This window comes from Lontra canadensis, unplaced genomic scaffold (genome assembly GCF_010015895.1).
Source record: "Lontra canadensis isolate GAN:19392208 unplaced genomic scaffold, GSC_riverotter_1.0 scaffold21, whole genome shotgun sequence".
Lineage (NCBI taxonomy): Eukaryota > Metazoa > Chordata > Mammalia > Carnivora > Mustelidae > Lontra > Lontra canadensis.
The window spans coordinates 6,111,601-6,135,605 of NW_022631015.1; the positions used below are offsets into that span (position 1 = coordinate 6,111,601).

The 24,005-nt window shown below is 38.9% G+C and overlaps 1 protein-coding gene across 2 annotated transcripts in view; it reads right to left on the reverse strand.

Annotated features, from left to right (window-relative positions):
* The window catches only part of F13A1 (coagulation factor XIII A chain), a 162,188-nt gene that overhangs the window by 99,917 nt on the left and 38,266 nt on the right, over positions 1-24,005 (reverse strand). For both annotated transcript variants that reach the window (XM_032861509.1, XM_032861510.1), the window contains exon 4: positions 13,584-13,835. In XM_032861509.1, coding sequence (XP_032717400.1) covers positions 13,584-13,835 — 252 coding nt within the window. The remainder of the gene's footprint in view (positions 1-13,583; positions 13,836-24,005) is intronic.

Consider the following 24,005-nt stretch of genomic DNA (forward strand, 5'->3'; position numbering starts at 1 on the left):
AGACAAGCCAGATCCATGAGATAACATGCTTGTTGTTATAGACCAGTGACATTTTCTGGTCTTCTCTTTTTTTTTTTTTTTAAGATTTTATTTATTTATTTGACAGACAGAGATCACATGTAGGCAGAGAGGCAGGCAGAGAGAGAGAGAGAGAGAGAGAGGAGGAAGCAGGCTCTCCACTGAGCAGAGAGCCGGATGCGGGGCTCGATTCCAGGACCCTGAGATCATGACCTGAGCTGAAGGCAGAGGCTTTAACCCACTGAGCCACCCAGGTGCCCCTCTGGTCTTCTCTTAATGAGCATTACTGTGATTATAGCCAGCTAAAACAACGCTATAATGAAAACTGATTTTGACATAGTAATAGATGAATATATGAATAGAGCTAAATGTATATTAAAACTTAGTAGATGATAAAGATGGCATTTAAAATCAACAGGTAATGCTATATCTGATCAATAAATGATGCTTTGATGACTGGCTATTCCTGAGGGAAAAAATTTTCCATAAGATCTTTTTCTCCCACTAACACAAAATTTATCAATAGATTTAAAAAGATTCATGTGTGTCTCTTCCTGCCAACCCTTAATTCACCTAAATTGTCCCAGATATGAACAGGTCAAGAAATGCAATGTTCAATAAATATATACAAAATGTTGAACTTCATTAATAATTAGAGATACATGAATTAAACCACGAAATGTTAATGTATTACCAAATTTTGTCCATCATGTTAGCAAATATTAAAACAAATGATAATACCTGGTGTCAATGAAGGCATAAAGATATGAATATTCTCTTGTGCTGTGGCTGTATTATAAACTGCAGCAGCATTTTTTTAAAAGATTTTATTTATTTATTTATTTATTTATTTGACAGACAGAGATCACAAGCAGGCAGAGAGGCAGGAAGAGAGAGAGGGGGAAGTGGGCTCCCTGCTGAGCAGAGAGCCCGATGTGGGGTTTGATCCCAGGACCCTGGGATCATGACCTGAGCCAAAGGCAGAGGCTTAATCCACTGACCCACCCAGGCGCCCCTACAGCAGCATTTTTAAAGGAGTAATTTGGCAGTATCTATGCAAATTCAAAATGTGAATTGATTTTGACCAAGCAATGCCATTTCTAGATATTCATTCTACAGAAATATGTCTGTTTAACATCTATGTGAAACACTCAATATAGCACAGTATACTATAGTGAAAATGGGAGGAAATTAAAATATTTGTAAGCAAAAGACCAATTGATTATGGTACAACCACACCCAGTAGTCATTAAAAGGAATATGTATGTACTGATATAGAAAACTTTCCAAGATATATTATGTAAGGAAGTATAGAGACATTGTATAAACAATGTCCCCTATGTTTTGGAAAAAAAAAAAACTCTATAGAAATATATATGTAAAATTATAGCAAAGTATCCAGAACAATACAGAAATCAAGAAAGTTAAAGTTAACAATCCAGAAAGTTAAAGTTTTCTAAGGAAGTGAGGATCAGAGAGTAGTGAGAAGGAAATTTCACTTTTTACCGTATGTATAACTACATGTGTTATTTGAAAAGGACATTGAATTAATTGAGGGCAATTCAATTAATTGTCAGATAGAATTTAAAATCATTCAAAAATTCATTAAGGGGTGCTTGGGCGGCTTAGATGGTTAAGCAACCAACTCCTGGTTTCCAGTTAGGGTTGTGAGATCGAGCCCTGTGATGGGGTCAGTGCTCAGCATGGAGTCTGTTTGACATTCTCCCCCTCTCCCTCCCCACCTCTACCCTACCCCCTGCCCATGCATGTGTGCATGCACTCTCTCTCTCAACTAACCAGATAAATAAAATCTTTAAAAAATGCATTAAATGGATGGAAATACACCAAAATGTTAACAGTGTTTGTGATTTGTAGATCTCTGAGTTCCTTTCACGCTTCCATTATTTTTATTCTATAAGGCTTTCATCATTAGATGAGAGTTTTAAGACATTTTTAAAAAGTTTGTTTTAAATGTTGCATTTCAGTGATGCATCTATTTAATAAGAGGTTATGTTCAGCTCTTAAATATCACTTTTCCTCCTTAGTAGATATCATCATATAACCATGCCTTTTAAATTTCCTTCAGGTCTCCCTGCATCCTTTTCTTCCCAGCACAGGTTGGATTAAACCTTGTTCCCCTAGTGTCCTATGGATGCTGCAGTCACATCCATCCATATGGAGATTATTCTGTAATTTTGTTATTAATTGAAAATGCCTGTTTTTAGTATTTACCATGTGCCAGGAAATTTCTGAGTATGGTAAAACAACAACAACAACAATAAACTCACTGAAACTCCTAACACCTCTAAGAGGAAGGTATTACCTTTCCCTCATTTTATAGATGAGGAAGCTAAGGAAAACATAAGTAAAATATATTTGTTAAGGCCATAGTGCTAGTAAGAGGTGAAATCAGGACTTGAATCCTAAGCTGTTCCCCAAGTAGACTATGACTCTTGAGTCCAAGGGATCAGGTCTCGTATCCCCAGCACACAGGACAGAGTGCCTGGGAACATAACGCAATAAATGCCTACAGCAAGATTGAGAGGTGGGGATGGATGTCTGGAGCTTGGAAAGTGAGAGAAGAAGAAAGTGATGGATTTACTATTGGGCTTTAGGTTATTATTGATGGGAACTTACAAATTTAAATGGTAAACTATGAATAAGGAGGAGTGTGAGACCAGGCCACCCTTTTCCTTCCAGAGGCTGAATTAAATCTCACTTCACAACCAGCGGGCATAATCATGAATCCACAACAAGCCAAGGAAGTCAAATGGGAAGTCTTGATTTTAATTTTAAATTTATTTATGATTTTAAAAGAAGATTGAGGGTAGAAAGCAGTGCTTTCTTTCCCCTGTTTTTATTCAGATCTGTCACTTTAAAATATAGTTGTCCAAAGCTAAGATTAAAAAAAAAAAAGAAATTACATCACCATGGAAACTCAAAAAAACTCCCTATGTTTGATAGGCTAACAAAGATAGGAAGACTTAATCATTTGCCTCTGGACACTTTTATTGTTGGTGTTTTAGTGTTTTTGATTGTTTGTTTGTTTTAATTTCTGGTTTGTTTCAGAGGCATATTGAGGTTTTATTAGATTCTGGAGCAAAAACTGGTTCTCTACCTTTGTAAAATGGAGGATGCTACTAAAAGTAAAAACAGTGACAATAACCCACTGTTCTAGATACCAGTTTGAACTGTTGGAAAGTGTGTGTGTGTGTGTGTGTGTGTGTGTGTGTGTGTGTATACAAGTATGGGGATTGGGAGCTATACCTCTTAAATCTATGCAAGTTGGTAGCAGGAGGTAGGTCTAAAGAGATCATGGAGTTAGAAGCAGCACCAAGGACCTACTGACAACTTCTTGATACTAAGTGACCTCTGGCTTATTAAACTCAAGAGGAAAACAGATTCCACATGGCATCATTGGCAAATATGGCATGATACCTCCATCTGCTTTCAACATGCCTTATAAAGAACTGCCTTTCCAAGGTGACTGATAGGAGGCAAGTAGTAAAGAAGAATTATCTCATTTATTTTACTATTCCTCTGGTGGGGATAACGTAGTAGTTTAAACAACAACAGCAACAACAACATTGTGGGCTGAGAATTTTGGGATTCACTTATAGGGCTGATTTTAGCCGCCTTGGAAATTACCACTTGCCTCCCCACACAGAGAGAAAGTAAGAATTTATGACAAACATGTAAAAAGGAATGCTGAGCCTATTCATTTTAGTATCTGTATAACTGCTTTGAGAGAAGGATGGATATTCATCACTGCCTAGGCTGAAAATTTCCTTTTGCTTATTTACATGCTATTTCAAAGTTAAAGTAAGTCCCATTTTGAAAGTCATTAAAGTCAAGCTTTGCAAAGCAAACTCAGGGGTGAAAGAAAACTACAGTGCCAGGAATGTTATCATGTAAGTTGTCTCTGAAGAGACCACCTACCAGCTTAAATCAGAATTTGGTTTTGTTTCTGATCCTTTGGAAGAAATAATAGTGTGGTTCCTTCAAAAAGGCAAAATGTGTCACCTCTTTAGAGAAGGGAGAAATTTTGAGCGAGGGGATTGGGAATAACTTTTACCTGCCTCCCCTTTCTATAACAGCTGAGCATCACTGAAGAAAGAAGGAAGACATGTTGGACGAATGTAATCACTCTTCAAGGGAGTGGCATCACATGTGGAGCAAATGTGGCTCTAGGTTGGTGTCATCATGGTAGCTTTTCCATCTCAAAGTAGAGCAGAGGGGGTGGTGAACCCCAGAAGTCTGTGTGTGCTATCGGCGTGTTAAGAATCACTTCATATCTTTGAGAAATGGGAAATGATAGAGCACAGAAAAGAATGGCATTTCTAGAGTCTGTGCTTTTGTGTTTTTCCTTTGGAAGGATCCAAAGTCGCTGTCTTCCTAAAATGATTTAATACAGCCAATCTTGAGGTCCACCTTTGCACTCATTAACTCTGGAATGAAATAAATCCAAGAAACAAAAGTAAGGAGTTCCTCAACAATTGGGTCCATTTCATTCCTTGCAAACATATTGTATTATGTTACATCTTAGACCAGCTTGGGAAGTTAATTTGATTTGTGCTAATTTACTAGTTTTGCTGGCTAAGGACTTTTCAGGTACTTAAATATCTGCAGAAGATAGACTATTATTCATAAAGCAGTTCTACAAAGAAAATGTCAGAGATTCTTTACTTAGTATCCTCAAAGAGAGACTGTGCCCTTGTTGGCATCCTTATTATTTTTTTTCTTTTTTGCAAAGAAAACTGTCGTTTGATCTTATAGCTATCAACCTGGTTTTATTTTTATTTATTTACTTGTTTGTTTATTTTTAACAGCAGGACTTTCAATGTTGTAGAACATCATAGAAGCTTCTCAGCCTGACACCTACTTCTTTTTCTCTTATTATACAAGATGGGATGCCAGTGGTTCTGGTTTAAAAGATAAAAGAGGGTATCCTGACCAAATCAGAATATCCAGGTTTTAGCCCCAGCTTGTTTCCTAATTTTTTATACGACCTTGAGAAATTTATCTAACACCACTGAGTCTGTTTTCTCTCTTGAAATGTGAGGCTCATAATTCTCTCTCTGACCCTCAGAATGATGGTTATCAGTTCAATACAGCACACATTTGTTGAACATTTAACTTGGTGTCTGGCACAATGCTAGGCTGAATGAGAGAAGAATCCTGCTTCCCAAAATACATAATGCAGAGAGATGCTGGCTTTGAGCACTCTTTGTAGAATATAAACAACTACACATAGAAGGAATTAGATACCATATGAATCGGCTGATGAATGTGGCTCTGGATTAGACCCTTTCAGCTCTGCTCCTTCCAGAGCATCTCAAAAACAGCTTTGGACCTTGATTCTAGGGTCATCTACGTGCCATTGGAAAGAATGTCTACTGTGAGCTCTCTGAGCTCCCTGCACATTGCAATGCCATACTGAATAATATTTGCTTGGTGTGAAAAGGATGAATGAGCCTCTATATCACTTGAAAGAGTGATATGTGCTGTTTTATTAAATAGGAGTTTTGAATAAATAAGGGCTTAAAATTTTCATATAAGCTTTTTTAAATTTTTTTTTAATTTCATAAAAATTCAAGTAACCAACTATCTGATTGTTATTCTAGGCAAATACTATTCTAGGGCCTGGAGAGGGTACAAAGATAAGCCACTGACCCATTTCTCTTCACCCTCTGTCTGGTCCAGGTGACCCTCTTATATATTCTTGTTGTGCTATGACTTATGTTAATACTTTTCACAATTGTAACTCATGTTTATTAGTAATTCATTTGTGAAATCTTTGTGGAAGCTCTGTGAGGCAAACATTGCTTGTCTTTTTCACTGCCATATTCCCAGTGCCCAATTCAATGCTGACCCTTAGTATTTGTGGATGAATAAGTAATACTGCCATACTACCCATGAGTACTTACATGTTGTCATTGGGGGGAAGGTATATCATCAACATATGTGGATTGATGAATGAATGGCTCTAGTCTGAGGGTATAAATTCTGGCCTGAGCCCCAAGGTCTTCAAAAGAAAGGGATATTGACCATTGTTACTTGGTGCATTACGCCATTCTGTACTGAAGGGTCTAAAAGACCATATATAATTATTAAGTAAATAGCGTAGAAATGAATGTCATAAGAAAATACAAGTTGGTTGTATTTATTTACTATCTATTAAAGGTATCCAGGTATTGGAAACATTAATTTATTTACATCAAATTTATTTAGGTTTATTCCCAGGTATCTTATGGTTCTTGGTGCTATTTGATTTCTTTGTTTAAAGGAAAATACAAAAGTCATAGTGAATAAAAAGTTAGAAATACCAGATGTCAATTTGGTGTCAGATGCTAAGAGAGAGAAATCTACATACACTATGCCCACAAATTCACTCCCACACATATCATATAAGTTTTTGACTTTTTTCAAGATGGTAAGGTGTGAGATTACATTTATAACTTGTCTATGATTGTAGGTGCAGTGAGCCAAAAAAGCATTTACTTAGAATTATTAAATCAATGCAGTAAACATTTATTAAACATTAAGTATGTACTAGGTGCTGGGATACAAGGCTGAATGAGGTAAGAGGAAACCAGCAATGGGGAATATGGGGAAACAAGTTAGGAAGAGAAAAAAGACCCCTGAATATGATTGATGTCCCACCAAACAGAATAATCAAATACGGACCCAGAGTACTAAGCACAGGTATGGAACATCCAAATCTTTCAGAATACACTATCTGGCACTAATGCTAGACTAACAATCTGGTATATTCTGAATTTAAATAAGGAAATATATTCCATAATTCAGAGATCCTGAGCAGTTAGAAAAACAAGAGGAAGTCACAATAAATCCCTAACTCTTTCCTTCTACCCTTGTGGGTACAGTTTTCTAACACACAGGAGAAAGACTCTCTCTCTCATGGGATGGATCTGAAGCCTGGTTAGCGCATTAAATTAAAAAACTGACCAATAATTCTCACTGCTTCTGCCCCTGTCCTCACTGGTGTAGTATTGCTATTGATCCCCATTAATGATTTAGTGATTAAGGAGGATAAATTGCCTATGAATGCAAAGCAAGCTGCAGGGCTCCCGGAAACCCAGCTGAACATTCTTCTATCAATAAGTACTGTACATGCCTGTATAATTTTCAGCCCGATGTCCTAAGCCACCTTGGACATCACTTACAGATCAAGTGCGCAGTATTTTCAGCATCTTTCTCATCTCGCTCTATTTTGTTAAATTCTGATTTCCTCTTTGTTATCTTTTCTACTTGGGCAATGGCTCTCTTTTTACCTGCTATCCCATTACCAGACTGTACAACTCTGTGAGTTCCTTGTTATGAATTAGCATAACAGCTGTCAGGCTACAATGTACTGGGCTGTGTGGGGAGGGGCCATCACACAGATCTTCTTCTTTTTTTTTTTTTATTTCTTTTCAGCGTAACAGTATTGATTGTTTTTGCACCACACCAGTGCTCCATGCAATCCGTACCCTCTCTAATACCCACCACCTGGTTCCCCCAACCTCCCACCCCCCCGCCCCTTCAAACCCCTCAGACTGTTTTTCAGAGTCCATAGTCTCTCATGGTTCACCTCCCCTTCCAATTTCCCCCAACTCCCTTCTCCTCTCTAACTCCCCTTGTCCTCCCTACTATTTGTTACGCTCCACAAATAAGTGAAACCATATGATAATTGACTCTCTCTGCTTGACTTATTTCACTCAGCATAATCTCTTCCAGTCCCATCCGTGTTGATACAAAAGTTGGGTATTCATCCTTTCTGATGGAGGCATAATACTCCATAGTGTATATGGACCACATCTTCCTTATCCATTCGTCCATTGAAGGGCATCTTGGTTCTTTCCAGTTTGGCGACCGTGGCCATTGTGCTATAAACATTGGGGTACAGATGGCCCTTCTTTTCACTACATCTGTATCTTTGGGGTAAATACCCAGTAGTGCAATTTCAGGGTCATAGGGAAGTTCTATTTTTAATTTCTTGAGGAATCTCCACACTGTTCTCCAAAGTGGCTGCACCAACTTGCATTCCCACCAACAGTGTAAGAGGGTTCCCCTTTCTCCACATCCCCTCCAACACATGTTGTTTCCTGTCTTGCTAATTTTGGCCATTCTAACTGGTGTAAGGTGGTATCTCAATGTGGTTTTAATTTGAATCTCCCTGATGGCTAGTGATGATGAACATTTTTTCATGTGTCTGATAGCCATTTGTATGTCTTCATTGGAGAAGTGTCTGTTCATATCTTCTGCCCATTTTTTTATATGATTATCTGTTTTGTGTGTGTTGAGTTTGAGGAGTTCTTTATAGATCCTGGATAGAGCAATCTATACTTTTAATGCCATTCTGATCAAAATTCCACCAGTATTTTTCAAAGAGCTGGAGCAAATAATCCAAAAATTTGTATGGAATCAGAAGAGACCCCGAATCGCTAAGGAAATGTTGAAAAACAAAAATAAAACTGGGGGCATCATGTTACCTGATTTCAAGCTTTACTACAAACCTGTGATCACCAAGACAGCATGGTACTGGCATAAAAACAGACACATAGACCAGTGGAACAGAGTAGAGAGCCCAGATATGGACCCTCAACTCTATGGGCAAATAATCTTTGACAAAACAGGAAAAAATATACAGTGGAAAGAAGACAGTCTCTTCAATAAATGGTGCTGGGAAAACTGGACAGCTATATGCAGAAGAATGAAACTCAAACATTCTCTTACACCGTACACAAAGATAAACTCAAAATGGATAAAAGACCTCAACGTGAGACAGGAATCCATCAGAATCCTAGAGGAGAACATAGGCAGTAATCTCTTCGATATCAGCCATAGCAACTTCTTTCAAGATATGTCTCCAAAGACAAAGGAAACAAAAGCAAAAATGAACTTTTGGGACTTCATCAAAATCAAAAGCTTCTGCACAGCAAAGGAAACAGTCAGCAAAACAAAGAGGCAACCCACGGAATGGGAGAATATAATTGCAAATGACAGTACAGACAAGAGGTTGATATCCAGGTTCTATAAAGAACAGATCTTCTTTTTGAATTTTATGCCTTAATTTCTGGGCTGGGAAAACTACACAGTGCATGAGGTGAGGAGGTGATATCCTTCTCCCATTTCATAAGCATTCTCTCAGAGATCTCAGTGAGCATGTTTAGAAAAGATTTTGTTATTTATTTTATTTTAGAGAAAGAATGAGAGAGACAGAGTAGGGGAAGGGGCAGAGGCAGAGGGAAAGAATCTCAAGCAGATTCTGTGCTGAGTTCAGAACCTGATGCAGGGCTCAGTCTCACAACCCTGAGATCATGATCTGAGCTGAAATCAAAAGCCAGACACTGAAACGACTGAGGCACCTAGTGGGGATCCCCATTAGGTGGCTAAAATTAATCCCCACTGCCCCTCAGTGGGGATTAATTTTAAAATTTAAAAGGGTCTTAGCTTAAAAACTGGCACCAGAATTTTTCTGAAGGGAATGATCTTGGAAAAGTGTGTAGTCCCCAAAAGCCTAATTGTTGCAAGAACCCAAACAGCAAAATAAAAAAATCTTGCTGAATTGCTCTACATGAGAGAATACAGAGAGTCTCCTCCTAAGGGAGGATGCAAGAGGAGCATGGGAACAAGGAGGAATGAAAGGATTCAGAGAAGAGACAATAAGGTGGGGAGAGACTGGGATTGGGTTTAAGGAGTTGGTGAAATTTTAAGCAAAGTAGAGGAGAACATAGGCAGTAACCTCTTCAATATCAGCTAGAGCAATTTTCTTTCAAGATATGTCTCCAAAGGCAAAGGAAATAAAAGTGAAAATGAATTTTTGGGACTTCATCCAGATCAAAAGCTTGGGCACAGCAAAGGAAACAGTCAAGAAAACAAAGAGGCAACCCATGAAATGGGAGAAGATATTCACAAATATCTTCTTGCCATGTTCCTGGAATAAGCCCTCTTCCCACCTCCAAACTCTTCAGCCCTTTTTTATGAACCTCTAACACTCCCTTTCTTGCTTCTGATTCTGAACAGATGACTTTGAATTTCACCTCACTGGGAAAAAGACATCACAGAATGGAAACAACCTTGTCTTCCTTCCACTTAATCTAGAAAAGCTTCATACTTAACCCATCTTCCACATTGCTCTTGTCACAGTGGAGGGTGGACAGCCACACCTATCAAGGGCTCTTCTTCACCTGTTCCCTGAATTCCACTCAGTCAAGGATTTTAATCCCTATGTTGGTTCTTCTCAACCTTGGCTTTAAAAATCACCTGCAGACCTTTTTAAAAACCCTAAAGCCCAAGAGTGCCTGGGTGGCTCAGTCAGTTAGGAGTCTGACTCTAGATCTGGTCATGATCTCATGGTGACAACTAGGTGTGGAGCCTGCTTCAGATTCTCTCTCTCCTTCTACATCTAACCCTCCCCCAACTCACATTATCTCTCTCTCTAGAAAAACAAAACAAAACAAAACAGACAAACCCTAAAGCCCAGGCTACATACCAGACCAACCAGAATGTCTGAGACATATGTAGTTAACTGCCTGGGTGATTCTAATGTGTAGCCAAGGCTGTGGACTGCTACCTTCTCTCTGGGCAGTAAACTCAATTTTTCTTGGTTTGTCTCCACCTCCATAAAATTATGCCTAATCTATTCTGTCTTTAAAAAAATTCTTCTTTGACCTTCATATCACCATCTCTGTTTTACAGAAAGTCTTCTTGCAGAACATGGCAATAGCTGTTATCTCCACATTCTTACTTCCCATTGCACTCTAGCCCATGCCCATCTCTCTGGCTTCTTTCCCCATCACTGTGGTAAAAAAAACTTTCCAAGTTCCCCAGTGACTTCCATATTTCCACAGTTTATGGCAATTTTCTTTCCCTGTCCTATTTAACTCATCAGCATCATTCCAAAGAACCAGTTGCTGTCTTCTTGAATCAATCAATTATCCAGCTCTGTGACACCATGCTTTACTGATTTCCTTTAACTCCTTCTCAGTCTCCTTCTCCTTTGTCTAGACTCTAATTGCTGATGATACTAAATCTGTGTCTGTTCTTTCTTTAAACTTCCCTGCTAGCTCCTGCTAGATGGTGCCCATATTTACATCCCAAGCTCAGCTATCTCCGTGGAGCTCTAGATTCACTGATTCAAGTGACTACTTGATGTTTTCACTTGAAGATCCCACAGATATCGCCAAATTAACATTTCTAAATATAATTCTTAGTTCCACCCCTAGATCTTCTCCTCCACTTTCCCCAGTCTTCCTAGCTCTGAAAACAGCACCACCACAAACCTAGTCAGTCAGATACAGGCCACCTAGAGTTATTCTTGACTCCTCTCTCTTCTTCACCTCCCATGATCAACCCCTCTTCATTTTCTGTTCTAAATCCAAAGCATTCTCCAATTCATCCCCTCTTCTTCATCTCCACTGCCACCATCATCCATCATCATCTCTGTCCTGGGCCACAGCTTCCAAACTGATCTGCCTAGTTTTGTTCTCATCTGTCCTTTCAGTGATACCTAGGGGAGGGCCCTCTATTCCCTTTCTGTAATGTAGCATCAAGTATTGGGCCATGTTATCTCTACACCAGGAAACTCCTTCTGAACAGGGAAACCTGGAAGCTGCTCACCATGGATAAAACCAAGGCAGGGATCAGGTAGTAGAAAGTTATTAAACTATCTACTTCCTGAATGATTCTCCTATAAACTCACTGTCAGGCAACATGACAAACCCTTTTCACCTCTGGAAAACTGGAAACATAGATTGAAATGCATGTAGACACATACCCCATGATATGTGATATAATCCTTTTTGGGGATTATACCAAATTTGGGGTAAACCATATCATTTCTAAATACCAGAGTGCCGGATAGTTATATGAAATTATATGATTTTCTATTTGTAATGCAAAGAAAATTAATAATGAATCCCTAGTTTATTTATTTTACAAATATGGATTCTTAAAATACAATTTTTTACAATAGGCCATGACCTAAGTACTTCTCCACTTCATTTCTTTGCCAATTCATTCTCTATTAGACCTTCAAATGCTGGTGTTCCTTAGGGCTTAATGCTCTATCTTCTTTCCTCTCTGTATTTTCTCCCTAGATGCAAATGACTCCCAAGTTTACAACTCTGATTCTTGTCTCCAGATTCACAGAATGGAATACCTACTTGTCATCTCTGCTTGGGTATCTACAATTAACTCCAACTTAAGATTTTAAAAATCATAGTGTGTTTCTACACCTTCATTCCCTTTAGTCTTTCCCACCCCTGTAAGTAGCACCACATCCCCTCAGTCACAGAATGCTTTATATCTGGTTGACAAGATTATTGTACACAGGAGGGCACCTTTGAACAGCACATGGCCCCATTAACATCTCCTATTACCATCAGCCTTGGACATCTGTCTCAGAGATAGGATTATCAGGTACAAGATGATGGGGTGGAGAGTGGGGAGTATAGGATTAGCTCAGTGCCATCTGCCAACACTACTGGAACTGATAATTCAAAGTAGGATCCAGGTTTATATTATATATGAGTAAACAATGTTGTTGTTCACTTATTATCAACAGGTAAGTGCAGCTCAACCCTGATTCAAATGCCATTCTCACAAGCAATGGTCATTCAAAATCAGCAAAAAAAAAAAAAAATACAGACTCATTTTGGAAGATGGTGGAGAGCAATACACAGGAAGTAAGATGATGTGAGACATCTCCCATCCTGTGTCAGCTTTTAATAAGTTTCATTACCTTATTTTTTAAGATCCAAAAGTGCACCCTCTCCCATTAATGCAGCTGCAATGTTTGCTTCTGCTTCTGGAACTGAAAATCAGCTCCGTTCCAAGTATGGAAGCAGTGGGCAGATAAAGAAGGGCAGACATGGGGATGGGGGAAAATTACTGTGCATGACTAAGTTTTTAAACTGAATTGAGAGAGATCCTAGGACTTGGCCTATTTTATTTGAATATAAGTAGATTAAGTTTCTATAAGACAGGGAGAATCAGAATAGCAGTAGAGATTAAGTTGTATTATATTAAACTAAAGTTACATATTTGTACATCCAGAGTTATGGTTTATGAAATTTATACCAAATTGGCATATACACAAATTTATGGGATTCTTCCAACATTCAGGCTTTCTGTTCTTGAATTAGGGAGATAGAGAAGTTTGTTTTACTATGGATAGGATCAACTTTATCCTATTTTTCTGAAGCCAGATTATAGAACCTAACAGTCTTGAAAGCCCATTTTGTTTACAGAGTAATAACATACACAGAAGTGACACCATCAACACCCAGCTCCACAATTAACTAATTGTGCAACTTCAGGCATTCTTCGATTATTTCCTGGAATAAATGTTTACCAGTATTAATTTCACATGTACAGGCTTTGTCCTCATATACATTAAGGACAAATTTCATTTTTTCACGTTTTTCAACCATGGGAAACAGTGTATGTAGAAAAGGGACATATCTTCTAGAATAATTCTGCTAACCCTCCAAAAAGAGATGCTTTGGAAAAATATGAGCAATTTTTTTTTTTAAATGAGAAAAATGCTTGCTCCTTACCTTCACACCAAGGATTGAAGAGAATGTAGGTGTCTGTTTCTGGGTTTCGGCTGGTACGAAGTATGCCGTAGGGGGTCCAGACAGCAACATACATGCGGAACTTCCCCACAATACACTCTGGAGAAGACTGGATGGACAGCCGGACAGACCTGTCCTCTCTCATGACAACTTTGGCCCCCCACTTGCCTCTCTGCAGCTCCGGGACGATAGGAACTGGAATGTAGGTTCCTTTGTTCTCCTGAGGGTAGCGACCTTTGAGAAGAAAGAAGTGTTGAGTCTATTTCACAAACCATTTTTGTTCTCACTCTGTCATCCTGTAGCTGAAGATTAAAATAATTAATTGGACTTGAAATCCTAAGACTTGGGTTTGAATTTCATTTCTGCTACTGTGTTGCTACGTGACATTAGATGATTTTCTTCTTTGAAGCTCAGATTTGTCATGTCTAGATTAAAAAAAAGAATAACAATACTTACAGGAATAGTCATTCGTTAGTTAATGAATTCAAATAAGATGTAGAAATCATAATCTGGGATACAAAACAAAACGGAACTTCTAGGGTACTGTGAAGTTATCATTCCCTGAAATTCTGCTTTCTAAAAGTTAGAATTGCTTTTTTTAGTGGGATAGGCAAATGTGTTTTTGCTTATTCCGAATACGATTTGTTATATTACCTATAATAGGATTATATTTATAGGTTGTATATTTGACCTTCTTCATATTCAACTGAAACATGTGTTTATTGGCAGTCTTATCAGGGATTTAGCTTTATGTCCTGGGCAAGAATTCAGGTTCCAGAGGCAAGTTTTCTAGATTTGAATCTTGGGCTCTGCTCCTCCCCTATGCTGGCAACTCTAGCAAATCACTTGACCTCCACAAATCCCTATTACCTTCTCTTTTTCTTCATCAATACATGACGATAATAATATTACCTGAGGAGGAAGTAAAATAACCCATGTAAGAAGCTTTCCCTATAATTTTTCATGCATAACAAATTTTAGCTGTTATTTCAATAAAAAATTAAGTAACAGGGAATTTTACCATATTTCCAGGCTTAGCACACTTTATGTATAAGTTTTCTCAGGACACATTTTATTTGTCTTTACTGCAGTCATTTAGACCAAATTCTTAATTCATAGTGTTAACCTCAAAACTAAATTTTACCAATGGTTTCCTGAAAAATAGTCTTCACAATATCTCTCTCTCTCTCTCTCTCTCCATATATATATGGAGATATCTATCTTTCTATCTATCTCTTTATCTATCTATCATCTATCAGGTCAACTTCACAGCATTCTTTTTTTTTTTTTTAAGATTTGTTTATTTATTAGAGGGAGAGCATGAGAGCAGGAGGGGTGGGAGGGGTGGAGGGAGAGGGAAACAGAAAATCCCAGGCAGACTTCCTGCTAAGCAGGGAGCATGACCTGGGGCTTAATCCCAGGACCCTGAGATCACTACCTGAGCTAAAATTAAGATTCGGACTCAACCGACTAAGCCATGTAGGTGCCCCTCAACCTCACAGCATTCTTTAACTTTTCAGCTTACAGTTTAATTTATAGTTTAGCATACAGGATAATCAAATGTATATATATTTTAAAATGGAGCAGCACTTTCATTTATAAAGTTTTCCAAAATGTGTTACATATTTACTTCTAATTGACTAGAAGAAAAATACAAATCAGGCTAATAAGTCTACAAATTATTTTGACTACAGGCAGACAAAACTTTAAAAGAAAAACTTATTTACTTTAATTATTTTATAGAAAACATATAGAGGATTCTGCATTAAAACTAACAAAAACAATGCTTCATTTGGGGCTCCAATTACATAGTATGTGTTAAAAGGTCTTTTAAGATTTTATTTATTTATTTATTTGAGAGAGAGAAAGAACAAGCAAGCACTAGCAGCAGACAGAGGGCACGGGAGAAGCAAGATCTCCGCTGATCAGAGAGCTCAATGTGGGGCTCGATCCCAGGACCCTGAGATCATGACCTGAGGTGAAGGCAGACACTTAATGACTGAGTCATGGAGGTGCCCTATGCTATGAGGTCTTAAAGGATTCTTTGGTAGGCACATTTTCAAAGATAGAGCATTCTAAGGAGGTGGTTGCACAAGTTAACTGCTGTGTAATTTTGTGAGATGCTTAATCTTAATGAAAACAATAACTTACGCAGTGTAAGTTGGGGAAAAAAAGTAGAACCCCAGTGCTTTGTTATGTGTTAGGGGTATCAGTTAATCACCACTCAGGATGAATATTATAAATCCAGTAAAGCCTTAAAAATGGTTTGCTGCCAAGGTGCAACATTGTCTAGGTGGTGATTTTGGAAATACCTGGAGCTTAGCCTCTGTGAATGCTGCACATAAATCCTGCAAAAGCTGTTTGTTCAAAGGCGCCTCCATATTTCCTGTGCATGTTCCTCTTTGTGCTTGTTCAAACTAGGAGATAAGGCTGCCCTTTTCTCTGGAGGCATTGTTGCTCTCTGGAGCCCCCCTCAGTACTGAAGTGTACACATCAAACGCAATCTCGCTAGCTAAATGGGACCATAATTCATTCATTACAGGGGCTCCTGGCAGCTGTTGTCACTAAATACTGGCTTGGATTTAGAAGATACAGTATTAAATATAATACAAGCTTAGTAAAAACAAATTTTCAGAGATAAAATCTATGCTATAAGGACGGATTCAATTAAAAAAAAAAGATAAAAGGAGTTTTAAAAGGCATTACACAATAGTGCTCCTTCAGGAGCAGCCATGAAGGTGGAGGGTATCTCTGAAGCTATGTGTGAGCGATGAGCCCCAGCTTCTGCTTTGCACTAATATCCCCTTTTGTTAGGAACATTGAAATAATGAAGACAATCACTAGTTTCCATTATTACACCTGAAATTATCTCAAAGACTCACATTAAATTTTACCTGTAAAATTCATGGTATACCATAGAAAGGAATGAAAAAGGAGAGCCATGTTCATTCCTTCTGGCGTTGAACACAGTCAGAACTTAATCTAAAGACTAGTTTGAACATTTTTTCATTCATGAACAATATTGTCTACTATGTGCTAGACATTATTCTAAGTGCTAGGAATACAACAGTGAACAAAACAGACTCCTGTGCTCATAGAGCTTGTAGTCTGTGGAAAAATCCAATGCTTGTTCTGTGTACTATGTGCCTGTCACTGCTTTATTCCTTCTATTAAACTGTGAGAAGGAAATTATTATCATCATCCTAAATTTGACAAATCAAGGAACTAACAACATGTGTCCATTAAGAATTTGTCCAAGGTGATGCAACTAGTTAAGCAGCGAGTTTGAGATCCGAATGCAATCAGTCTAGCTGGAAAACCTGGCAGTTTAACCACTAAGCTCTGTGGTAGTTGTATGTGTGGAAAAGGCTTTGGAGTTGGTGAGAACTATGTCCAAATTCTGACTCCACAATTCACTATAGGTGTAACTTTGCACAAATTGCTTAATTGATTGAGCTTTCATTTCCTTGTCTCTGCAGTTCCAGAAATGGAAGGAAAATAGATTTTATAACATACTAAACGCTTTATACTTGGTGCATAGAGGGTAACTCAGGAAACATTTATTGTTTGTGTTTAAATGTAACAGCTACTGGCAAGTAAAACCAGAAGGAAGAAGAGGTGATACCTACCTCCTCCTGCCCTACAAGGTTTGGTTCTAAATCAGAAGAAATGTGAGTGTCCCAGTGAAAGCTGGTTACTTCTGTGGAGGGACGTGTGGCCATGGGGAGAGTAATTCAGCTGGCTCAGACCCTGACTGTGTGATCATGGTGCTTGTCCTCTCCCACTTTTTCCGTAAAGTGGGATACTACGGATCATAGTTGGTGATGGGGAGGGCGGGTCAATACATGGCAGTTATTGTTACAATATTTCCTGCACTGTCTCTGATTCCTTTAAGCTTTCTGATTCCTCTAAGTGATCCTTTATCTGCACCAAGGTTAGGAAGCCAGGATGGGTTCATTGGCATTCAACTTAAAGAATCCAAATCTACTTCAAGGGCCAGTTCATTCCTGAGTCAAATATGCTGAACTAAGAGAATGCACACTCAGTAAAAAACATGACATCATTCATTATTAACCAAAAAGCCTTAATAATTTCAGAATCACCATGTAAGAATCTCCTGAAACTTGTCTCTCACTCATAACTTGGGATTTTCTGAATCAGTTATGGTGACTGTCATTTTCATTCATTCATGCCTTAATCAGAAGTCAGCAAGTGATGATCTACAGGCCAAAGGTAGCTTACTGGCTGTTTGTGTAAATAAAGTTTGACTGGCACACGCTCATCCATTCAAGTATGATTGTGCTACAACAGCAGGGTAGAGTAGCCGTGACAGGGACCATATGGTCTGCAGTGCCTAAAATATTTGCTATCTGGCCCTTACAGTAAGTGGTTGCCAACCTGTGCCTTAGAAAATTTTACATTTTATTTATTTAAGGGGTGATTTATTATGGAGACTCAACATCTAAGACTGGGACCTAAGAAGGAAATATTATCACCTAGTTTTCTCTTCTAAAGAGAAATATGTCACTAAACTAATAACAAGCATCTGAACTACTATTAGGTCAGCATCTGGTTTCCTTAACACCTCCTAGTTAAATTCCTCACAGTATTAGATGGTGTTGAAGACATAGGAAGTGGTTGTAATTTTTTTTTTATGAATTTCACTAGACATAGCTAAAATGTTCAATTTTATTACTGTACAAGGTGTTTAGAGTTGCCAAGGCAGCTCCTATAGCTAGAGATGGAAATAAAGTGACAGGAATAAAGCTTTATTTCTGGGGTCTTTTCCTACGAAGGAATTTTTGCAGATGGGAAATTGAGGCCCCTTGAGGTTGTCACATGAAGGGCATCTATATAACTAGGCAGAGGTTAGAGACAGGTCTTGGACCAAGTTCTCTGTACTGTGACACCCGTTCTCCTTTCTCTGGATCAAGTTGCTGATATGGAGCTAAAGGGAGGATACTAAAGGCATTACAAAATAATAATAATAATAATAATAATAATAATGTATCTACATTGTTAGTTAATTATGACAAATATACCATATTAGTGTATAATGTTAATACTGGGGCAAACTATATGCAGGGTTTATTTATTTATTTTTAAAAATTTCTTTATTTATTTTAGAGAACCTGTGTGCACACATAAGTGGGGGGAGGGGCAGAGGAAGAGAAAGAGAGAAACCTCAAGGAGACACCCTGCTGAGTATAGAGCCAAGAGCTGGGCTCAGTCCCAGAACACAGAGATCATGACATGAGCACAAACCAAGAGTCCAATGCTTAACCGACTGTGCCACCCAAGCACCCTTAGATGCAGGGTTGATAAGAACTCTCTGTACTATCCTTATAATTTTTCTTTAAACCGAACAGCATTCTTTTTTTTTTTTTTTTTTTTTTTAGGAGAAGGAGAATATGAGCAGGGTGAGGAACAGAGAAAGAGAGAGAGAGAGAGAGAGAATCTCAAGCAGACTCTTGCTAAGCACAGAGCCCAACATGGGGCTCCATCTCATGATCCTGTGGTCAACGATGTGAGCCAAAGTCAAGAGTTGGATGCTCCACCGACAGAGCCACCCAGGTGCCCCTAAACTGAAAGTACTCTAAAATAAACTGTTGATCTAAAAATAAAGATGAAGAATAGAGAAGAATAAGGCTGGAACATCTGAAGGGTTAGGAGTCCAAAGAACAGTGGGTGGGACATGCCTTGGTGGATAGGAGGGGCAAGAGACAGAAGCATGGAAGCAAGGGCTTAATAACCAGTAGTGAGAAAGAAAACTGCAGGGGGAGGTTGCAAAGAGGAGTTGGGGCTATGGTGGATTTGAGGTGGGAAGGGTTCTAAAGCCCTGGCAGTGACTGAATGGAGAAGGGAAGAAGGGGAAGCAGGACAGCTGATATGTACAGGACACACAGCAGCAGACCAGCGTGTGGAAACAAATCAAGAACAGTATATTCATTCCAAAGGCAGGAGCAAGAACCCAAATTCACAGATGTTTTCATATTCACTGTATGGAAAAGCTGATTATTAATGGGAGACCTGACATGTCAATAGTACCGCAGGGTCTTGTCGGCTGCTCTGTACACCATGTTTAATTCTGAATGTAATGATTTCAATGACAGCTCTGGGGAAGAATTTTCTATGATTGAGATGTGAGTGAGGAAGTTATGACAGAGTAGTATTTCATTTCGTTAAATAGCCCTTCTCACCCCCAGGAGGTAGCATGTATAAGAGACCATGAGCAGGCTGCACTCCGGAACACCCATCCATCAACATCTATGACTGCCCATCAACTATCCTTGGCTAAATCTGGATGTGAACCTCAGCCTTACACAGGTGGTGATCACCATACACATATTTGCTGAAAGTGTGGAATGCCCTGATAATTGCTCCCCCCCCAAATTGTGTGACTTTTGTGTTAAAAAATCTGAGCAAGAAAAATAGAAGTAGAAAATATAATGTCTCAGAAAGGATTCTTACTTTGTCTTTAATAATGTAGTCTTTGAAATTGGACTACCAACCCTGAAAAAAATATAATTACCAATTGCATTCTTTCACACTTATCTAAAATTGGTGCCATCTTCCCACCTGATCTAGAAATTAACACATGCTCTTAGTTTAAGTGCTTGTTTTCATTTGTAAATTAGTTTTGAGGCCACGGAAAAACTGTTTGCAAGGTAAAATTCACTTGGACCCTATGCCTACATTTGAACACCATTGTGTCTTCTTTAACCTCATTCTCTCCTTACACATACATGGGTAAATACCGAGAACTGCACCTACCTTAACACCCCCATCCCGGGAGGAAGTGGGTGAACATATTTAGTTCCTTAAGATTTGATTTTTTACTAATATTGGCTTGTTGAGGCTGCGCTTTTTACATGGCTTAACATATTTGTCTCATTCACATGACAGACAAAAGAAATCCACCTCCAGGTCATATTCTCCCTCTGTGTCCCTGGGGAAAATTAGCTCTCAATGATTCATTGCACAGACCAGAGAACCCTCTTCATGAAAAGTGCTGTCTAGGCAAAACTCTACAGAGGAACATGTTGTATTTTAAAAAATTCATTCTTGTGAGTTGATTGCCTGGAATATTTTTTTTTTTAATTGAAAAGACAATGTCAAAAAAAGGAAAAAGTAAATATAATGTCCTTGTGCTAATTAGGTTCCCCAATAGTCCAAAAAGGACACCAACCAGCATATAGTATGGTCAGTATGGTTGAATATTGTTGCTAAATAGAATTTTTTTGACTTCACTTTGCTCATACCTAAAACCCAGAAGATCATACTCAGCAAGGAGGAGGAGTAAGTACCCGTAACTGTAGAAGACATGTCTACCAGTCACTTTGCCTTGGTGCTCTGAAATGAAGACGTTTATACCTCAGAACACCTCTACTTCTCTCATTTCTTGGCAACATCACCTACAAATGAAGTGACCAAAGTTGTGCTCCATCTATGCTAGACTTAGTAACAATCACCCAAAAAGCCCAAACAAAACTGTTCTTTCTTATTCACTTACATATCTATTTTTCTTATTAAACAAAACAAAGATATTATCTTACTTGTCTTTGTAGCCCCATAGAATGCTGTCAGAATGCCATGCACCAAACAGGTGCACAATAAATGTCAATGGGACTGAATCGTGCTTTTTGCAGATGTCAAGTCCGATTAAGAGTATCACAGAGACTTTAGAAGATCTGGAATGACATGCCTGTAGCAAGCCAGTTGTCAATTTGAAGCATATTTCACAAGAAATGAAAATTTCTAGTTTGAAACTTTTTCTTCAAAGGGGTGATTTCCATTCACATATAAATATGTTTTAAGTTGAGCTCTGACTCCACCTAATTGCAGACTTTCTTTAATAGTGAATTCTTAAGAGGATCATCTCTAGGGAACACATGAATATATCATGTCTCCAGCTGGGAAGGTAAATTTTATGATGTTAACTCATTTTTCCATTTGATTCATTTGTTTTTCCCAAGACGCACCTTTCACGCTCAAAATAATGAATCAATTTCCAAACGGGCCCTGAAAGTGTTGTTGTGGCAACATGGTGCATGTGGCAGAGCTGGAAAAAGGAGTATGTAGCCTTGTATAGGGAAGGAAACCTGGTTTTAACAGCCTTGAGATCGAACAGCAGTGGATAGCAACCAGGATGTGATAAGTCCCTGCATTATTTTCAGAAACATCAGGTTACCAACTACAAAAACAAAATACCACCAACAAAAAAGAAACAATTAAATGAAAGGCGTAGGAATCTTGAGTGGTAACAACTAAGAGGAGAGAAACGCAAATGGTCAAAAGCAAATCATTTCATCGAGGACCTCAAGAATTTGCCCTGTTTCGTATTTTGCCAGTGGGAGAGTTTATACATATATTTTCAGATGTTTCCTAAGGGAAGAAAGCTTCCTGGCAATGTTTCTTCTGTGGCTCCAGCAAACTGAGGAAGGAAAGGGAAGCTTGTAGAGGACAGAGACTGATTTGTGTTTAACATTGCATACCCAGTGGCATGCAAGATGGTTGGAACACAGTAGGTGCTCAAAAAATATTTGGTAAATTGAAGATAGACTTTCTTTAAGCATCTTTTCTATCTCAATTTTATTTCACTTTTCTTTCAATCTTTCCTACGTCTTTAATTTTTAAAAATATTTTATTTATTTATTTGACACAGAGAGTGATCACAAGTAGGCAGAGAGGCAGGCAGAGAGAGGGGGAAGCAGGCTCCCTGCTGAGCAGAGAGCCCAATGGGGGGCTTGATCCCAGGACCCTGAGACCATGACCTGAGCCGAAGGCAGAATCTTAACCCTCTGAGCCACCCAGTGCCCCATCCTACGTCTTTTAAAATCTTTTTCAGAGTAAGATGAAATTTTGTGAAATAACCAGCACTGTGCTAGGCTCCTTGAGTGACTAAAAATAATAATAATAATAATAATAAAGCTACCTCTTGATGCACAATCAACATTAAGAAGAACACACCTTCCATGGCCAAGCAAGGTAATAATCTGTACATGAGGAGACGAGAGCCTGGCGTAGGGTGCTTCCAACAACATAGAGAGGAGGAAAAGGACTTGAGGAAAAAATCAGAGATAACCTCAATGGCATTGAGATATAAGAATTTCTTCATCTATGAAATAAGACTGTAGAGCTCCTGCAACAATTCGATACTCATCGTAAATGTGCCTACAGTACACCAGGCTGTAGCTGGGGTTATTAGCCATGAGGTACAGGGCATGGCAGAGAGGAGTCCTCAGAGAAGGTAGCTTTGGGATATAATTTTAAAGATGGACAATGTGGCAGAAGGCTTCCCAGCAGAGGGAATAAGGAAAGTGTGGGGCATACAGGAACAATGAAACCCCTGTGGTAGTAGAAGCAGGTGGCTTGGTCAGAGTAAGAGCCAAAGGGACATTTGATGCTATGCAAAGGTATTAGGCTGTGTCTCAGGAGGGGCTGGAGATGGGGCAGGAGCCATTGAGAAGCTTTAAGTGACCTCATGAGATTTGGACTTTGGAAAGACGACTTTGATGGTGGGATTGGAGAATGGCTTGGAAGGGACAGCCATGGAGGAAAACCAGGCAGAAGGCTGCTAAGTACTCAGGTGAGACATGACAGTGTCCTCAGAGTGAAAATAACTGGCTCCAGATAATGACCTAAGAGGGAGGATAAGTGGACAGTTAGGGTAGAAGCAATAGAGGCTTGGTCAGGTGGGAGATGCTGGTTCTGAGTGACAGGGGTAGAACCAAGCTAACCCTAGGTTATGTTCATTCTTCACCCATGAGCTTTTGAGTGCCTACTAGGTTCCAGGTGCCATTTTAGTTGTTATGTATACAGTCACAAGTAAAACATCACCCTCTTAAGTCCTAAGAATCATGATTAAGTTGCAAGCTTTGTTGAGCATGCTGCTTTCTAAGGGGTCTGCTCCAGAAATCAGGTCTGATGTGATTAACTGCCATGGAGCTTTACTCAATGAAACTAGTTTTCTGGAAATCCCCTTAACCACAGGAATGTGTTGCCTCATTTGAGAGAAGACAGAATATTTTTAGTTTTTAAGAAAAAAAATCATGAACATAAAATCTCTATGATTTAGATAAAGTTGGTTATAGAACATAAACTACACTGTAGTTTTGTTCATATTGCTGATCCAATTCCTCAGGAATGGGAGGAATAGAAGTCAGAGAATCTGTATTTGAGTTCCAGGTTGTCAACTAGGGAAAACCAACTACTGTTTGTGCTTAGTGTGCTTGTTGGCCTCCTGGTTGTTTGCTCTCAGACCCAAAGCCTATACCCCATAGAACCCTCATCCTGGTTCTATAGAAAATCTTATTCCACGCTCCTTTGTTCTCTGGCTTCTAGGTAGGTTTGACCCATGAGAGCCTTTGGAGGCAGATGGGGTACATGCCAGGGTCTGTCTTC